The sequence below is a fragment of the Opisthocomus hoazin genome, chromosome 1 (assembly GCF_030867145.1).
Source record: "Opisthocomus hoazin isolate bOpiHoa1 chromosome 1, bOpiHoa1.hap1, whole genome shotgun sequence".
Taxonomy (NCBI): domain Eukaryota; kingdom Metazoa; phylum Chordata; class Aves; order Opisthocomiformes; family Opisthocomidae; genus Opisthocomus; species Opisthocomus hoazin.
Window position 1 is genome coordinate 7,236,270 of NC_134414.1, and position 14,940 is coordinate 7,251,209.

The following is a 14,940-nucleotide window of genomic DNA, read 5'->3' on the forward strand; positions in this document are numbered from 1 at the left end:
CTTTCAGTTGCCCATACACCATTGCATGCGTGTCTAGTGTGATCTGAGATTCCCAAGTGTGCCTGCAGCATTCACACAGGGCTGTGAGAAACAGAAGCAACTCTGGGAGATCTTGCCCTACTGGAGTAGTACCTGGAGGCCACTTTGCCACAGAGGTTTTTCTTTTAGAAAATGATCTGAGCCCCTATTTTGCACAGTCAATGGAGCCTGGTCTAAAATTAATGTGTAGCAGGTGGTCAGCTCTTTGTGATCTCCACTGCTTGTATGGACCAGATGTTCAAAGACTACAGTGGGTGCATACATCTAGCACACGTGGACACACATACATCTACATGTCTTAGTCTTGAATTCAATCCTAGCCCCTAGCAGCTGGTTATCTGAACTGTCATTTGGGCTCCACTGATGGGTCACCTAAGTGGGTGGTGTCAAACATAATTTTTTGCACTACTGGGAGCCCTGCTGGGCCACTGGTTGTTGCTCCAGAAGGATGCAGGTAATCCATGCTGTAGACATGAGGAAGTCCACGAAACTCTAGGGTACCTCAAATAGCACCAGCAGCTAAGCTCATTATAAATCTCTGCTGGCTACAATGGAAGCTTGGATACCAACTTCACAGACATAAACCTGAATTTAGGTGTCTTAATCAAGAACAAAATCACATCCAAAGGGTTTTCCACTGATTACAGGCCTTCTGGGCTCTCCCCATGTTTTGTCATGCAGGGAAGTAGGAGATCAGACGTGCAAAGCTGTAATGCTGAACATCAACATCACTTAAACTATTATAATAACCAAGCACATCTCTCTCATCTTGAAAATGAGTCCATGATGACTTTGAAATAACTCTTTGAGTGCATTTCTTTGATAGAAGAGTGTGTTTGAGAAAGCACTTTTTTAAAAGAAAAGCAAACACATCCAACAGAAAAAAAACCACCAAACTCCAACAAATTCAGGCAAACCAGAGCATATCCAGCTTGTATGCTCTGCTCTGAATATAAAGGGGGTGGAGGCAAACAGATTATATGTAGTTCAAAGAGGCAGTGTATCCCTGACTTTGAAATTACCATTTCTGTTTCATCTTAGATCTCATTTTAATGAACTGGCAAGGAAGAGAAACAGAAAATTTCCATCCAAGGCTGCAGTGGCATGTGGTATTCTCTGAAAAATGGTGCTGTTTTTAGCAACTGTAAACCATGCTATCTATAAAACCAGTTTTATGGAAGAAAGAAGGGAATTCATAGTTATTTTATTTCAATATTAGTTGGTAGATGTGAGTGACAAATATGCTAGGTTTGTTTTTCCTCACAGTCTTTTTTAATCAGATATCCTTAGGTGACATTTCACTTTATCTAGTAACAACCCATTGGAGAGAAGAGAACGACCTTCATCATTTGTTCGCTGCTGCAGAGAGCTCAAGAGAACGGCACATTACAGAGATCTCTGAATCGCCTCTTGCATTTTGCCAGTACCTCTTGAGGATTTGAAATACCATAGCCAGAGACTATCATCTGTTGTTTTTAAATACCGCCTTCCAGTGTGAGACTGAAAGCTTTAATTTCCCATCAAGGATCCAAGATGTGAAATACGTGAACATGTTTCCAAGTTTCTCTACATCCTTGTGCCATTATACACAGATAGGTGTTTCTCTTACCACCATATGGATTACAACACGGAAAGCCATTTCTTCCAAAAGGCTTGGCCCAAGTTACTACTTCTCTCCCTGAAATATTCTTCATCATTAACTCCTTGCTATTCACCTCCCACCTCTCTGTTAACAATCCATTCTTCAGAAACCAGCTTCTTCCCTCCATTCCACCTGGCCATCACCAGAAGACGAGTCCCTGTTTGGGTGTCCCCCACCAGCTGCCGGCTGGTGGAGGGCAGGAGGAGCCCATCAACCACAACAGCCTACCAGGGCCCTACCCATCAGCATGGCTGTACTGTGCGCTGGTTGGCTGAGAGGCAGCGTGATGCTCAGCAACCCACCAATCACCAGCGCAAGTGGGACAACGGAGGTGAGCAATTGGCCAGCAAGGCCAGGGCTGTAGATGCTGATTGGTTAGTCAAAGACAAGTGCTAACTCTTGGGCTTAGAGAAGAGGTTTCTCCTCCAACCTGCCAGTGCACCCAGCTGCAGGAGGATAACAAGGTTGAGCTCATCAAGCAGATTTCCATCTGTGGGGAAATAAGAGGATTTTCCTCCTCTCACTCATCTGTGTTTGTAAAACTTCAAGAGCTTAATGTCTCTGAGACTTCAACTCCCTTTCCCACATCAGACCCAGTGATAACTGGCCACTACTTTTGCAAAACATAACTAGGGGCTGATGGACAGACGTGCAGTCAGCATGATGGCCCAAGCCCAGGACAAAGCAGTGGCAGTGTGAGGATGCCCTCCCTGAACAAGGAACACTGGCAGAGCCAGTCCCTCAAACAGATTGTCCCTGGGAGAAGCTCTGCCAGAAAGCACAGCCCTACAGCTCACTCTCTGGCTGAGCATCCAGGAGCAGCCCTTGCCTCCAAAATGCTGCTCCGTAAGGGATGTCAGAAGCTGCTCCTCCAGCACAGCCTGCAACGGGCACCACAGAAAACAGGACCATTCCTGGAGGCACAGCGCTCATCGGATGGAGAGGAGGGTAGTTAATAGCATGATGTAGTTAACGATAAAAGCGCAGACTCCAAAACACCCTTCCCTGCAAATAGAGTTGTTCTGGCTCCAGCAATTACCTGACAGTTCAACAAGACAAAAGGGAAGGGGAGGGAAAAAAAAAAGAGAAATTGGATTCAGGTGCAGCAGCTCCACAATATGCCAGAGGTCACCCAGAGTCCCCTGGAGACCAATAACACTGAACTTGTTCAACAAACAATTTAGTGACAGCCTCACGGTCGCAGGGAGGGGCGGGGGAAAGCTCTGCACAACAGAGTATTGGATTTTAAATGTCACTCCAGAGCTGCAGGGAGTTAGTGCAAGGTTTATGACATGCTGGCTGTTTCTGAGCTGGTGGGTGCTCAGAGTCAGAATTATCTCTCCCATCTTCCAGCCCTGCAAGGCAAGTACCAACAATGTTTTGGAAGGAGATGCTAGGGCCCTCTGGTTATGCACTCCGAAGAGATATGAAGCAGCCAGCCATTTATGTGGAGATAGTTGCTTTGCTGTTGTGCTCCTGCTATTCATTCTTCTCTGATAAAAGAACTGACTCAATCTGCTGGGCCATGGCTTTGATCAGTGAAGCCAGTGGAGTAACTCAAATTTACTTTGCTCTGTCACAGGGAGGTACGTGACCCAGAGAAAACAGGGATCGGAATACATGGAGATGAGAAAGCTGTGGTCCATCACTCAGAGAATATCTCTGGATTTCAAACAGGATGGGCATTGTCCAGTGCCTTGTCCAGGCTACTTTGAAATGACAAAAGATCTGGACCTTTTGGAAGACCAGAAATGACGAAAGATCTATCCTTTCACAGTTTGAGCTGTCTTACTATCAGAAAATATTTCCTGTGATTCCATTTAACTCTGTTTAATTTTGTCATTTGCTATGTGAAAATTTCAAATGTTTGTATTTTCTTCCACATGCTTCATCAATAAATACAGAGACAACCAGTAGGAAGGAGGGCTGGATTGTATCTGGGCGCATGTGTGTGTGGCTGGAAGGGTTGGGAGCAAACAGAACTACAAGTGAAACGTCAGTGTTGGATGCATGGATAGGCTTGGGAGAAAATGGATCATGTGTTTAGGTATCATATGTGAATGAATTTATTTTATGCAAATATATGCCTACGATATGCTAGATGTGACAGAAAGGAAGGGAATCCCGCTCTACAGCGTTTGAGAGCCACTCGCTATCACAGCATGATCTTGCAGCTGTAGGCTGAAATAAAAATGCTCGTGTTTTGTTGCTGTCATAACGCAGGGGAAGAATATGAAACAACCTGCAAGGGGTAAATTCCACTTTCAACACTGGAGTGTAAAGTGACTCATCTGGAAGCACGGTGGCTGCATAAAGCCCTCTTTTACCAAGCAGGTCCCTCACAGTACTCACTGCAACTTCTTGCTTTAAAAACCTGAAGGGGACATGGAGGTTTTCTTTTCTTCTTATTGTTCATTCAGGCAGATTCACCTAAAATGGGTGGATGGAAGGGAGAACTCCTTGGTGGTGTTTCCTGCTCAGCTGCCTGTATGAGCAAGTGTCAGTCTTCATCTCAAGCTGTCACTCAAGTTATTTGGCTATTCAATAAGCCTAATAATAATAATGAACTAATGATAAAATAATGGTATAATAATAATAACATTAATAATAATAATTTCTGTTGTGGTTCTGTGAGAGTTATTGTCCACCGCATATAACAATTTAGAGACAATCTTTTGTGCGGTCTCCGAATGAGCCTTCCCTTTTTGCCTTCTCCTATACAGCTTTGCCTGGGGACACTGTGTCACACAGAGAGGATGAAAAATCCTGAGGCCATTTCTCATTACAGAAATCATCTCTATCAAGATTTTATTGTTTAATCCAAGGAAAAGAGAAACAGAAAAGGAGTCTCTGGGCTCCAAAACACAACTGAGTTACTGCGACGCAATGGTTGCCAAGCGTTATTCACAGAATCATAAAATGGTCTGGGTTGGAAGGGACCTCATAGACCATCTCCCAACTCCCCTGCCGTGGGCAGGGACACCTTCCACTAGACCAGGTTGCTCAACTCAGCCATGGTTGCTCAAGTCAGCTACAGCAGCAAAAGCCATGTCTCTTTTGGTCCCCCTCTGTTATAAATTGATATGTCTTAATATAAATCTGTTGTTGAAGTTGATGCTGGTACATATTAGTTTGTCTTCACCATAGCTGTGAGGCAGAGTATGAAGGCTGGGCTGACACATGTCTGTTTTATTAATCTGCTGTATCTTGTTCATACCTTTTGTGGCTGGGGAGATGAGACACTGTTTTTTACCTCCTGGTTTAATATGTGTACAGGACCTGAAGAATCTGCTGTAGGACAGTGAGATTTCAGTGAACTCATAGATAAAGAGGCTAGGAGGGCAGCTGGGATCAATTCCACTTCCTACCATTAACATTTTATTAGCAGAACTATTAAGAGCATATCCTGATCTCCCCAAACAAATTCGTGCCTCACTGCTCTAGCTACATTTGAATACACAGCAATAGCAAGGAGGAATTTAGACTCCAGAGGATTCAGACTAAACAGATGAAAGTAACCCCAGAATAAATCAGTCTAGGAGATGAAAGAGCATCCTGAGATGTAGATGGCTTTTTTAAGGTCATACAACTGATAAGCAGTAGGGCTGGGAGTAACCCAGGGCTCTCGGATCCTGACCCAGCGTGCTAACCTTTAACAGCGCTGCCTCCATCTTTCAGCTGAAGAATTCCCAACAGGAAGAGGGGGGGAAATGATTGGGCTGTAAAAGCTTTTTCTCACCAATTTAATCAGTGGATTTTGGGCCAGGATTTACCAAAATGGCTTGTGATGCAGGCCTGTTTTTAAAAGCAGGACACGGTAACTTGGAATTAAACCCAGTCATGTAGAATGAAAGTTCACTATCAGCTAAAACTTCTTGCTGGTGAGATCCACTGCAATGCAGAGCAGTTTCCTAGGGTACTACTAGGACTTGTTGTTTAACACATTTTAAACTAGACTGAATGAGTTTCTAGAAAAAAAAAAATCTGTAGAAAATGATTCTGTATCAAGGTTTGTTTTTTTTCACTTCCAATAATCCTTGATGCAAAGGCCATGAACTTAGCCTGCAATATGTTGTAACATGGCCTCTTGCAGGAGAAAGAAACAGTAACACACCCATTTTGTTAAATAACCACCAGAAAACATCACAGGAAAAAGCACCATGGAAGGAAGGTACTTAAGATGTAATCATTCAGACAGATTTCATTGCTGTAACGGGGACTGACTCACTCTTAATCTCCCAGTGTATCTGGGAGAACAGGCTGATAGAAAGTTTTTAATAAACATTGCAACTGGATAGTTTGCTAATAAGGGTGTGAGATACAGTATGGAATTGCATGGATCACCTTGCTATTGTCCCATTCTTGGGTTTTCATCTGTGTGTGGATTAGCTCATAGGACGGCTCCATTGCATCCATGTCTGGCTTGGGGTAGCCGGGGATGACGTTGTGTAGCTGAAACCCGAAGGTGAGGAGCCAGCTGTTGACATCTGGAAGGGAAGAGAAGCAGAAATCAGATTATCTGATCTCTCATGCAGGGCTGCTCAGAGGAATGACAGAAGAGGACTCTATGGTGCCTGGCAGTCTAGCAGTCTGGCCAAAATGACGAGCGCCTACTTCACATGAAGAGCACAAACCTTAATCATAGACTCATCATAGAATGGTTTGGGTTGGAAGGGACCTTATAGATCATCTCGTTCCACCCCCCCCGCCATGGGCAGGGACACCTTCCACTAGGGTAGGTTGCTCAAAGCCCTGTCCAGCCTGGCCTTGAAGAACCGTGTGCCAAAGCTGGGCTTTCCATCTCCAACCACAGTCCAATTCTGCACTTTCCCAGCTCTGAAAGAGAAGCGTTGGCAAGAGGCTGTAGACATGGCCTCTGCTTTTTCCATGGCATTTCCACCCCCATTCTGAGTTGCTTGGCATTTTTCATAAGAAGGTGTAGTTTGAGTATTAAACCATTGTAAAAGTCACATGTCGTCTTTTATGGTGACCCTTAAAATCAGCCTCCACACTACCTGCAAGGTACATTATAGTGGAAATAAGCATACAGATACAAGACTACTTTGCTTGGGTACTATTCACAAATCCCGTAGTTTCATCACCATGGCTGGTGAGAAAACTGCTGACTACAAATGATAAACTATTGTCCTAGGCAAAAGGAGGACCACTGGCCCTAAAGGGGACATGATGAAAAACACAGCCATCTGGGACATCATTCCTGCATTCACTTGACAGTGGACTACAAAATCTTCCCTGATTTTTGATTGTACAGCTATCAGGAATAGCAGCTGAATGTCAATCTGCTGGAGGAAATAATGATGAGGCTGGCTAACTCCTAGAGCTGCTTGGGATCAGCATCACTTCCCCCCTTGACTTCAGAGCATTTGATGATCTCACCTTGCTTGCCTTCACCGAACTGTAGAGAAGGACAGGTCTGCTACAGTCCCCAAGTGATCTGTGAGCATTTGGCACACAAATTGCAATTGCAAGGAAAAGAAAGGTGAGAAGGTAAAGTTTAACTAATACCAGCTCCCAGGGGTCTTCAGTGTTTTGCACGTAACTGGGATTGTGTTGGTGATTGCTCTGCTTCAAGCTGGACGTGCAAGGGGCTTGATTTTAATTTTGCTAAACTCAGTAAATGTTGCTGAAACAGTCTGAAAAAGGGATCAATTTAAAGAGTCAAATATGCATCTTTGAATGTTTTTTTTTTTCCTCTATTCCCCATGAGCCTAAACAAATATTTTGAAGAGCTGATCGGAAGAGAAATTATGGATGCAAGTGGCAAATAAGGCACTTCCAGATGACTGGAGAACCAAGAGCCAAACAAACACACTATCTGTTGCTTGTTTTCTTACAGGCCAAAATGTTGAGATTGGGCAGAAGTCCAAAAAGCCCTTGCCTCAATCCATGTGGAAGGGGGAGGATTTCTGTAATAAAAACACTTCTGTTCCCTCGATGTACAGACTGTTTCTGGAGTGTCTTTGAAACAGAGAGGTTGGAGGGAGGGGAAGAAATTAAAAGGCTCATTTGATTAATTTTTTGCTTAGTGCTAAGCAAGCCTGCTTCCAAATCCTTCTCATGTGAACTGAAGACCTTTGATGTACATATTGTGGACCAGGTGGTCAGGAGAACAAAGTAAAACTGTGAAGGTTGGCCGTGGTGCAGGAACCATTTCCCAAGCACTTCACAAATGTTGAAAAGGATACAGAGCAGGGATGCTGAACAGCAGAAAAGCATGTAACGTGTCTGGAAAGATTCAAGACAGGCTTTTTTTGATACTTCTCAGAAAACTGACTTTCAAAACATTTGCAAACAGGAGTTTGTTCTTTTTTGGGAAGAGGTGTTGGAATCCCCAGAACAAAAAAAACCCCAAAACAACCCACCCAAAAAACATGGGAGGAAGGCGTGGAGCTGAGAAAAAAGAGGGGAAAATATAAATTTGCCAAGAGGCAGTGACAACTTTTTTGACATAAAAGTACATTCCATATCACAGAGGTTTTTTTTCAGCTACAGTAACCCTGCCAACACATTTCACAGTAAATTCATTTGAGGGCAAAGAAAAAGAGTGCTTAATGCAGACACGTGTAATGGAAATGTCAATTCAATCCATCAGGATTGCTGAAGTTGGCAGCAAAGCTCTACACCATGAACTGTACAATCGCTAAAATATTCATGTTTAACAATGGGCTTCTCAAACCGTAAATACCTGCAACTCCTGCTCCCCCTCCACGTGCCTCCAATCTGTACCCACGAGCTCAGAAACCTCACCGTGTATCGCTTGCTCGTGTCCTGGGTCCTGAGCTCCCCTAAGCACAGCGGGTCCCAGGGTGGGCAGGGAGGGACAGAGAGCGGTTCCCTGTGCCCAAATTTGGGCAGATTTGGTTGTGATGACAAGGACAAGCTCATCACGGTGCTGCCCATGAGATGCCTGAAAGCTTCAGCAGAAAGAAATGCCAGAGCAGCAGCCCTGCATGGTGGTCCTCATGCCATAAGGTGACCTGTTTTTTCCATACACTGGGAGAGGAGATACTTAAAAAAACGTATTTGGGTGCTGCTTCTTGAAAGACTAAAAATAGGACTTTAAAGACAGTGGAAAAAGTTATTTGGTGCGTAAAAACATGAAAGTATCAGATTTTGACATCTTGATGTTATCATCAGAGCTGGGTGGGAAACTGTTTGCCTGTTCCAAGACAGGATTGGAAATTTTGCCCTGTCTTAACTTTAGCAGGAAAATAAAAATCTGCTAATATGGCATGGAGCAACTGTTGAAAAACTGGATCAGTTCAAGACAACAATTTCAAATTAAGATTTTCCAGTTTGGTTTTGACTCCTTATTTTTTCTTTTGTGGTCTTCAATCGTTAGTTTACACTTCACTTGAGAAGGTTGAAAACCAAAAAGGAATTCTTCTTTTAAGCTTTTTTGGAATTTGTCATATAGACAATTTTGAGAGCTGTTTACAACGTCTCTGCTGAGAAATCTCTCAAGCTCTACCTTCTCCCATAAACAAATTCAGTTTTGACAAATGAGCATTTTCTGATAGGAAACGTTATCTGCAAGTATTCCCTGCCAGCCTTAATTATCAGAATGAGGCCAACACGCAGGATCTTAGTCTGCATCTTTTGGCATATTTTACTTCCCTCATGGCAGCATCTCCTCAGCTCTGGAGAAAACAGCTTTTCATATAAAAAAATACAACCTAATCCTTATGATTATTGCAGAAGAACCTGGAAGCACGAATAGTAATGGCTAGAAAAACAAGTGGAATAGAACAACCCAGGATTTTTGTTTTGCAAAGTTTTTTTGCTGTTCAGCCAATCTCATAACTTAGGGGAATGCAAATATTGTTGCATATGGGAAAGCTGTGATAGACGCAGCAGGAACATTTAAAAATTCATTGTGTCTCCTTAAGAAGTCTGTACATTTGATTTGTGGTTGTGTCGCCTGGTTTTCCAATGGGAAGTATATAGAAAAGAGTCCCACCACAACAGTCCTCTCAAACGTTACTACCGGTGTTGCACAAAGTATGAATATAGGAAGGACATTTAACCTACAGAATGATTTTCTGTATGAAAAACATACATAGAGCTCGTGTTATTGCCATTTTACAAAGTCCCAGGGGAAGCAGTTCAGAGGTTATGTCAAGTTGTGGGGTAGGTATGCCCTAAAATCTGGCCTTTAAGTCTAAATCATCTGCTTTTATTGACTTTTAGTAGAAAATGTTAATTCTGTGGGGCAGCTTAACTTCGAACTACATGGTTACTGTAGTGTGCTCTGAAATGGTTGACTCTATTAAAAGGTTTAAGTCGCAGTTGCCGGTCTGCTAAAACAAATCTGCATGTCATTTGTTTAGTTGCAAATAAATCTCTAGGCAAAACTGTGTAAACAGAGCTGCCCCGCTACAAAGAGAAAGGTTATCAGGACATTAATCGGCAGCTAAACTTGGGATATCTGAGGGAACGAAAAGCTGGAAGCAAAATAAAGAGAATAAACACCACGGAAGAGAAAAGGAAACAGGTTTGGGAATTAAAATCTCCATCTATGTTAATGAATTAAATGTGCCCTGGACATAGGGGTCAACCGGCAAAGAAAAGCTTGTGTCCATTATATTAAACACTGGAAAACCTCATGGTGACCAGCATACTGAGAGAGAAGAAACCTATTCTGTGATGGCAAGCTTGTGAATGTGTTAATTAATTTAAATGTCTTACCTGTCATGTAACATTTGATATCCTGAGAGTTGCTAATGGGATTGTTGTTTTTGAACATGTACAGGTTGAAAGGCATTATGTTATTGCTACTCAGATGCTTCCACATATCATGGTCTGGACTAGTCCACCGACCTGCTAGCACATCATAGTCTCTCCGTCCCATGTGGATAAGCTTTGTGAGGGGGTCATACAGTCCTCCGTGGTAGCCGATGATGATCTGGAAGTTGGGATTGGTGTCCATATAGATCTCCCCATAGGCTGTGTACAGTATCTGCTTAATCATTAAGCCAGTCCCACTGAAGACAGCCAAAGGAGTGCCAATGTTATCACAGGCTATGTAGAACTCATCCCCGCTGCTGAGCTCCATTGCAAAGAGGTGGCCTTGGAGGTCGTAGTAGAGGGAGGTGATCTCGGAGCTCGAGTGGTTGTATAAATGGGTGACCTTGGTCGGGTTGGTCAGGTCTGCGTAGAAGAACTGCAAGTGATGGCCGTGGCTGGTTTTGCTGGAGACTCTCCTTCCGAGGCCATCATAGCGGTATTTCACACTCCACCCACTAGCTTTGTTGTAGGCTTTGATGAGCAGGCCAGCTGAATTGTACTCAAAAATATCATTGCCTCTTTGCTTCAGGAAGCCATCCTCATCCATTTTGTACTGCACATCCCCCAGTCTAGTGATCCTGTCCCTGAGGTCGTACCTGAGGGGTGTAAGGCGGGCACTATTCCCCGGACTCAACAAATGGAGGTTTCCGTTTAGGTCGTAGCTGTAACGCCAGAGTGGTTTGTCATTGATAGACACTGTCTGCAGCTGGCCATCAGCATCATATTCATAGGAGTACCTAGTTGTGTTTGCATAAGGGCCAACCTTCAGCTCTTTCTTAACCACTCTCCCCATGTTGTCATACTGCACAGTCATCCAGTACATGAGAGACCGGAATATCTCATACTGGACCTCCTTCATCCTGCCGTAGGCATCAAAATGTTTAGTGTGAGTCATGACAGCAGTGGTGATAATCTGGTTGATATCATAGTAAATGACTCCAAATTTACCAAATTGCTCGGTTTTGCCTGAGACGTCATCGTACCTGTAGAGATCAATGGGTAATGGTGTCTCGTTGATGACTGCTTGCATGCTAGTCACCCGAAAGCTGTTGTCATAATTATAGTCAAAGCGTGCATTCACCATGCCTTCCTCAGTGAAGCGGAAAATCTGCCGATCTATGAGGGGTCCTATCTGTCTGTATCTGATTGTACACGTGAACCCTTCATTCTGCAAGTTTATGGTCTTCAGCATGCCAGCAGTTTCATCATAGGTGAAACTGATCTTTGTAGTGTCGTAGAGCATCTCGGCTAACTTGGATAACTTTCCATACTTGTAGATGACACGTCTCCCTGTCCCCAAGTACAAAGTGTGGAGGAGCTGCTCATCCTCTGTGAAATCCTGAATCACCGAGGCGTTGCCTTCTGGTGGCCGGTAGATGTTCCTATAGTAACCAATGGAACGAATGGTTTCTAAAGTCTGACGGGCAACGTTGGGCATGGTCACTGATGACAACCGGTCATTCTTATCAAACTCAAAGATGTACTGTCTCTGGCTGTGAAGGAGCAGCACCATGGACTGGATGGGAAGGAGAAAACTATAGATTATATTCCTGGTTTTCAGACAAAATTATACTCAACTCTCACAAAATCTGCAAGATTCTCCAACCCAAAGAGTAGGGCAAATCTCTGCACCCATAGGATTAGATGCTGAGAGGAACGTAGCTGCATGGCACATCAAGTATCCCCAAGTAGGAACAGGTCAGAGGAAGAAGCAGTTAATGCAATGAGGAAGATCTAAGTTCAGAATGCTCGGTTGTTCAAATCAATACCCTGTAGCTAGCTGTCTCTACCCAAATTCCCTGTGCCAATAGCTTTTACAGGCTAAATAGATAAAACTGGTAGAGCAACTCAAACAATTCTTGGAAAAGTACCCCCTGACACCACCTTCCAATGACCAATTAATTCATTGTGTCTCCGTACCTTCAGTTACTATCTGACTGCAAACTTCTCCTGTATGCTTATGTGTTCTGGGATTTTTTTTTGCATGTAGCAATTGGCACAGATTGTATAATACCAGGGGCGAGTCAATCCTTTTTGCTTTTTAAAAGCTATGTTACTGTAGTTTCCTTAAACTGTTTTAGGGGTAGGGTCTGTGCAAAACTCAGGAATCAAAAATTCCATCCCCAGGTATGCAGCATATGGTTCTATAGTACACTGGGCAGTGTAAAGATTAATGGTAACACCCAGAAGAATTGAAGTCCCATGACAATATACAGAGTGCAGACTACAGAAAACAGTGCAAAGTGTGCTACCACAGTCTGGTTGGATTTGTGCCCAACACTTTTTAATTACATGTATTTCCTACAAAGCAGGAATGGCACACTCAAGGCAGGCAGGATGTCAGACTCTGTAGATTGTTTTCACATGGAAACTCCTACTGTTCACAGCTCTGACTTTACCTGAAGATATTTTATGTTGCAGCTACTTCAGCAAAGGAATGTTGTGCTTAAAAAATCAAATGCCAAAGCTTCACAGCATTAAGACATGCTCTCAGCGTGACTGGGAAGAAACTTCTCAGGATATTTTCAACTGCTTTTTGGTGGTTTGGCATCAAAGTTACTATGTGCACCTTAGTGTAGGCAGGAGTACTGGACCATAAGGACCATCAATCAGCTGATGTGAAAGTGCAGCTGTACCGAAGTCAAAGGAGTAGAGCCCATTTGCACCAAATGCGCCATAGCTGAGCGATTAGAGGATTCTTACCTTCTCCAAGTAAGTGTAGCTCCATGATTTGCCATCAGCAAAGATCCTGGATGTAATTCTGCCAGACTGATCATACTCCATCCTTTCTGACATCGTGCCCCTCTGAATCCCTGCAATGTGTCCTCCCGGGGAATAGGTGACATTGACCCCGTTCAGTCTGCTGCTGGGTGACCAGAGACTGGGCCTCCCTGCCTGGTCATAGAGGATGCGGAGCGTGAACTTGCGGTGGTCATCATAGATTTTCTCTGTCCTCGTCACACGATCAAAGTCGAGGGACAGCAGGTTTCTGTTGTGAACCTACAGGAAAGAGATGGAGAATTAGGAAGCTGGAAACAGTTTAAGTTACAAAGATTAGTCTTGTTTCACCAAACATCTCTTTAGACCACACTGGAGAGTATCCAGCTGTTCATTGCCTCCGGATAAGAGGCAATTTTCAAAGCCAAGAGTTGTCCTAATGTTGCTTCTGTTGACTTCAGTGAGGAGAGAGGCAGAAAAACAGGGTATTTTTGAAACATCATCATGGTGAAGGAATATTTCTCAAATCTCAAACCCAGGCTTAGTACTGCTACAGCTGATGTGATTATGGACCTACAGAAGATGAAATGACAACTTGTTATGGTGAATATTTGCAAGGTACTCTGCTTACCAGACCTGGGATATATAGTCTTTTGCTTTCATGCACATCAAAAAATAATACTTGCAGAAAAAAGATGGACGCTGTGTCAAAATAGTGGAAAGCAGAGCTTTTCTCTGAGTTTACTGAATATACTGCATGCACTGGAGGTTAAGACTTCCCCCTGAGATGAAATATGGAGGCCTTGACCACTGTAGATGTTACACAGAGTAGGAACTTTTCTGTGAGAGCTGGAGTTTTAGTTTCATTGTCCTGGGATTACTCGGTGTTGCATAATTACACTCCTGTTACCTCCACTGCCTCTGCATTTCCAAAGATCAAAGGTATCTACTTCAAAGGTAGGAGCAGGAATATATTTTGATGCAGGGATTGCAGAGCACAGCAATACAAAAAGGAGTTGATAATAATACGCTCATGTTTAGCCACTTGTGCAAGGAGACTTACAAAGCCACATCCTCACAGTAGCAAACTACTGAGTAAGGATGAAAAATCCACATTCCCAGTCTGAGCCTGCCAGTGAAGACAGTTCTTTCTCCATCCCACCACTTTCAAACCTCTTTCAGCTGGTGAATCCCTCTTAGCTAGAAGAGTGCAGATTCTTCTGGGATCAATTTCAAACCCCAAACAGCTGGCTTGATTTTTAGTTCCCTTTGCAGCCCTTCAGCTGTAGTCAATGAACCAGGGTTTGCAGGTTGCTGCAAGGTCTTCAGACTGCAAGTTAAACCCACTGCCTTACCCTGCTCTGGGTAAAGCAGACACTCTTGACCTGAGTACTGCTCCCAGCCCTGGTCCAGCTTTGATCTTGGTCGTTACTTTAGGGTGTATGACTGAATTCCCACTATATTTTGAGGGCTGTGGGAGTATCTGAGAGCTAAACAGCAAGAGAGAGGAGAGAAAGGATGCAATAGAGCCAATGGAGAAGGGGTTTCTCAGCTCTGGAGGAACGGGAGAAGGAAAGGTGGGACTGCTGCAGCGCTTCCATGCTGCGTAGGCAGGTGTCTGTGCTGAAACCTAGAAAATGGGGACACCACAAAATCGGAGTTCAAAAGAAAGCATCTCAGGAGCTGGGGTTGGAAGGGGCAAAAGCATGGCTGAGAAAATGAGGATGGAAGCT

General features: G+C 43.7%; 1 protein-coding gene across 17 annotated transcripts in view; it reads right to left on the reverse strand.

Annotated features, from left to right (window-relative positions):
- The window catches only part of TENM4 (teneurin transmembrane protein 4), a 648,250-nt gene that overhangs the window by 8,147 nt on the left and 625,163 nt on the right, over positions 1-14,940 (reverse strand). For all 17 annotated transcript variants that reach the window (XM_075416263.1, XM_075416294.1, XM_075416284.1 and 14 more), the window contains 3 exons: positions 13,193-13,489; positions 10,391-12,005; positions 6,026-6,168 (listed from right to left, as the gene is read on the reverse strand). In XM_075416263.1, the coding sequence (XP_075272378.1) occupies positions 6,026-6,168; positions 10,391-12,005; positions 13,193-13,489 (2,055 nt within the window). The remainder of the gene's footprint in view (positions 1-6,025; positions 6,169-10,390; positions 12,006-13,192; positions 13,490-14,940) is intronic.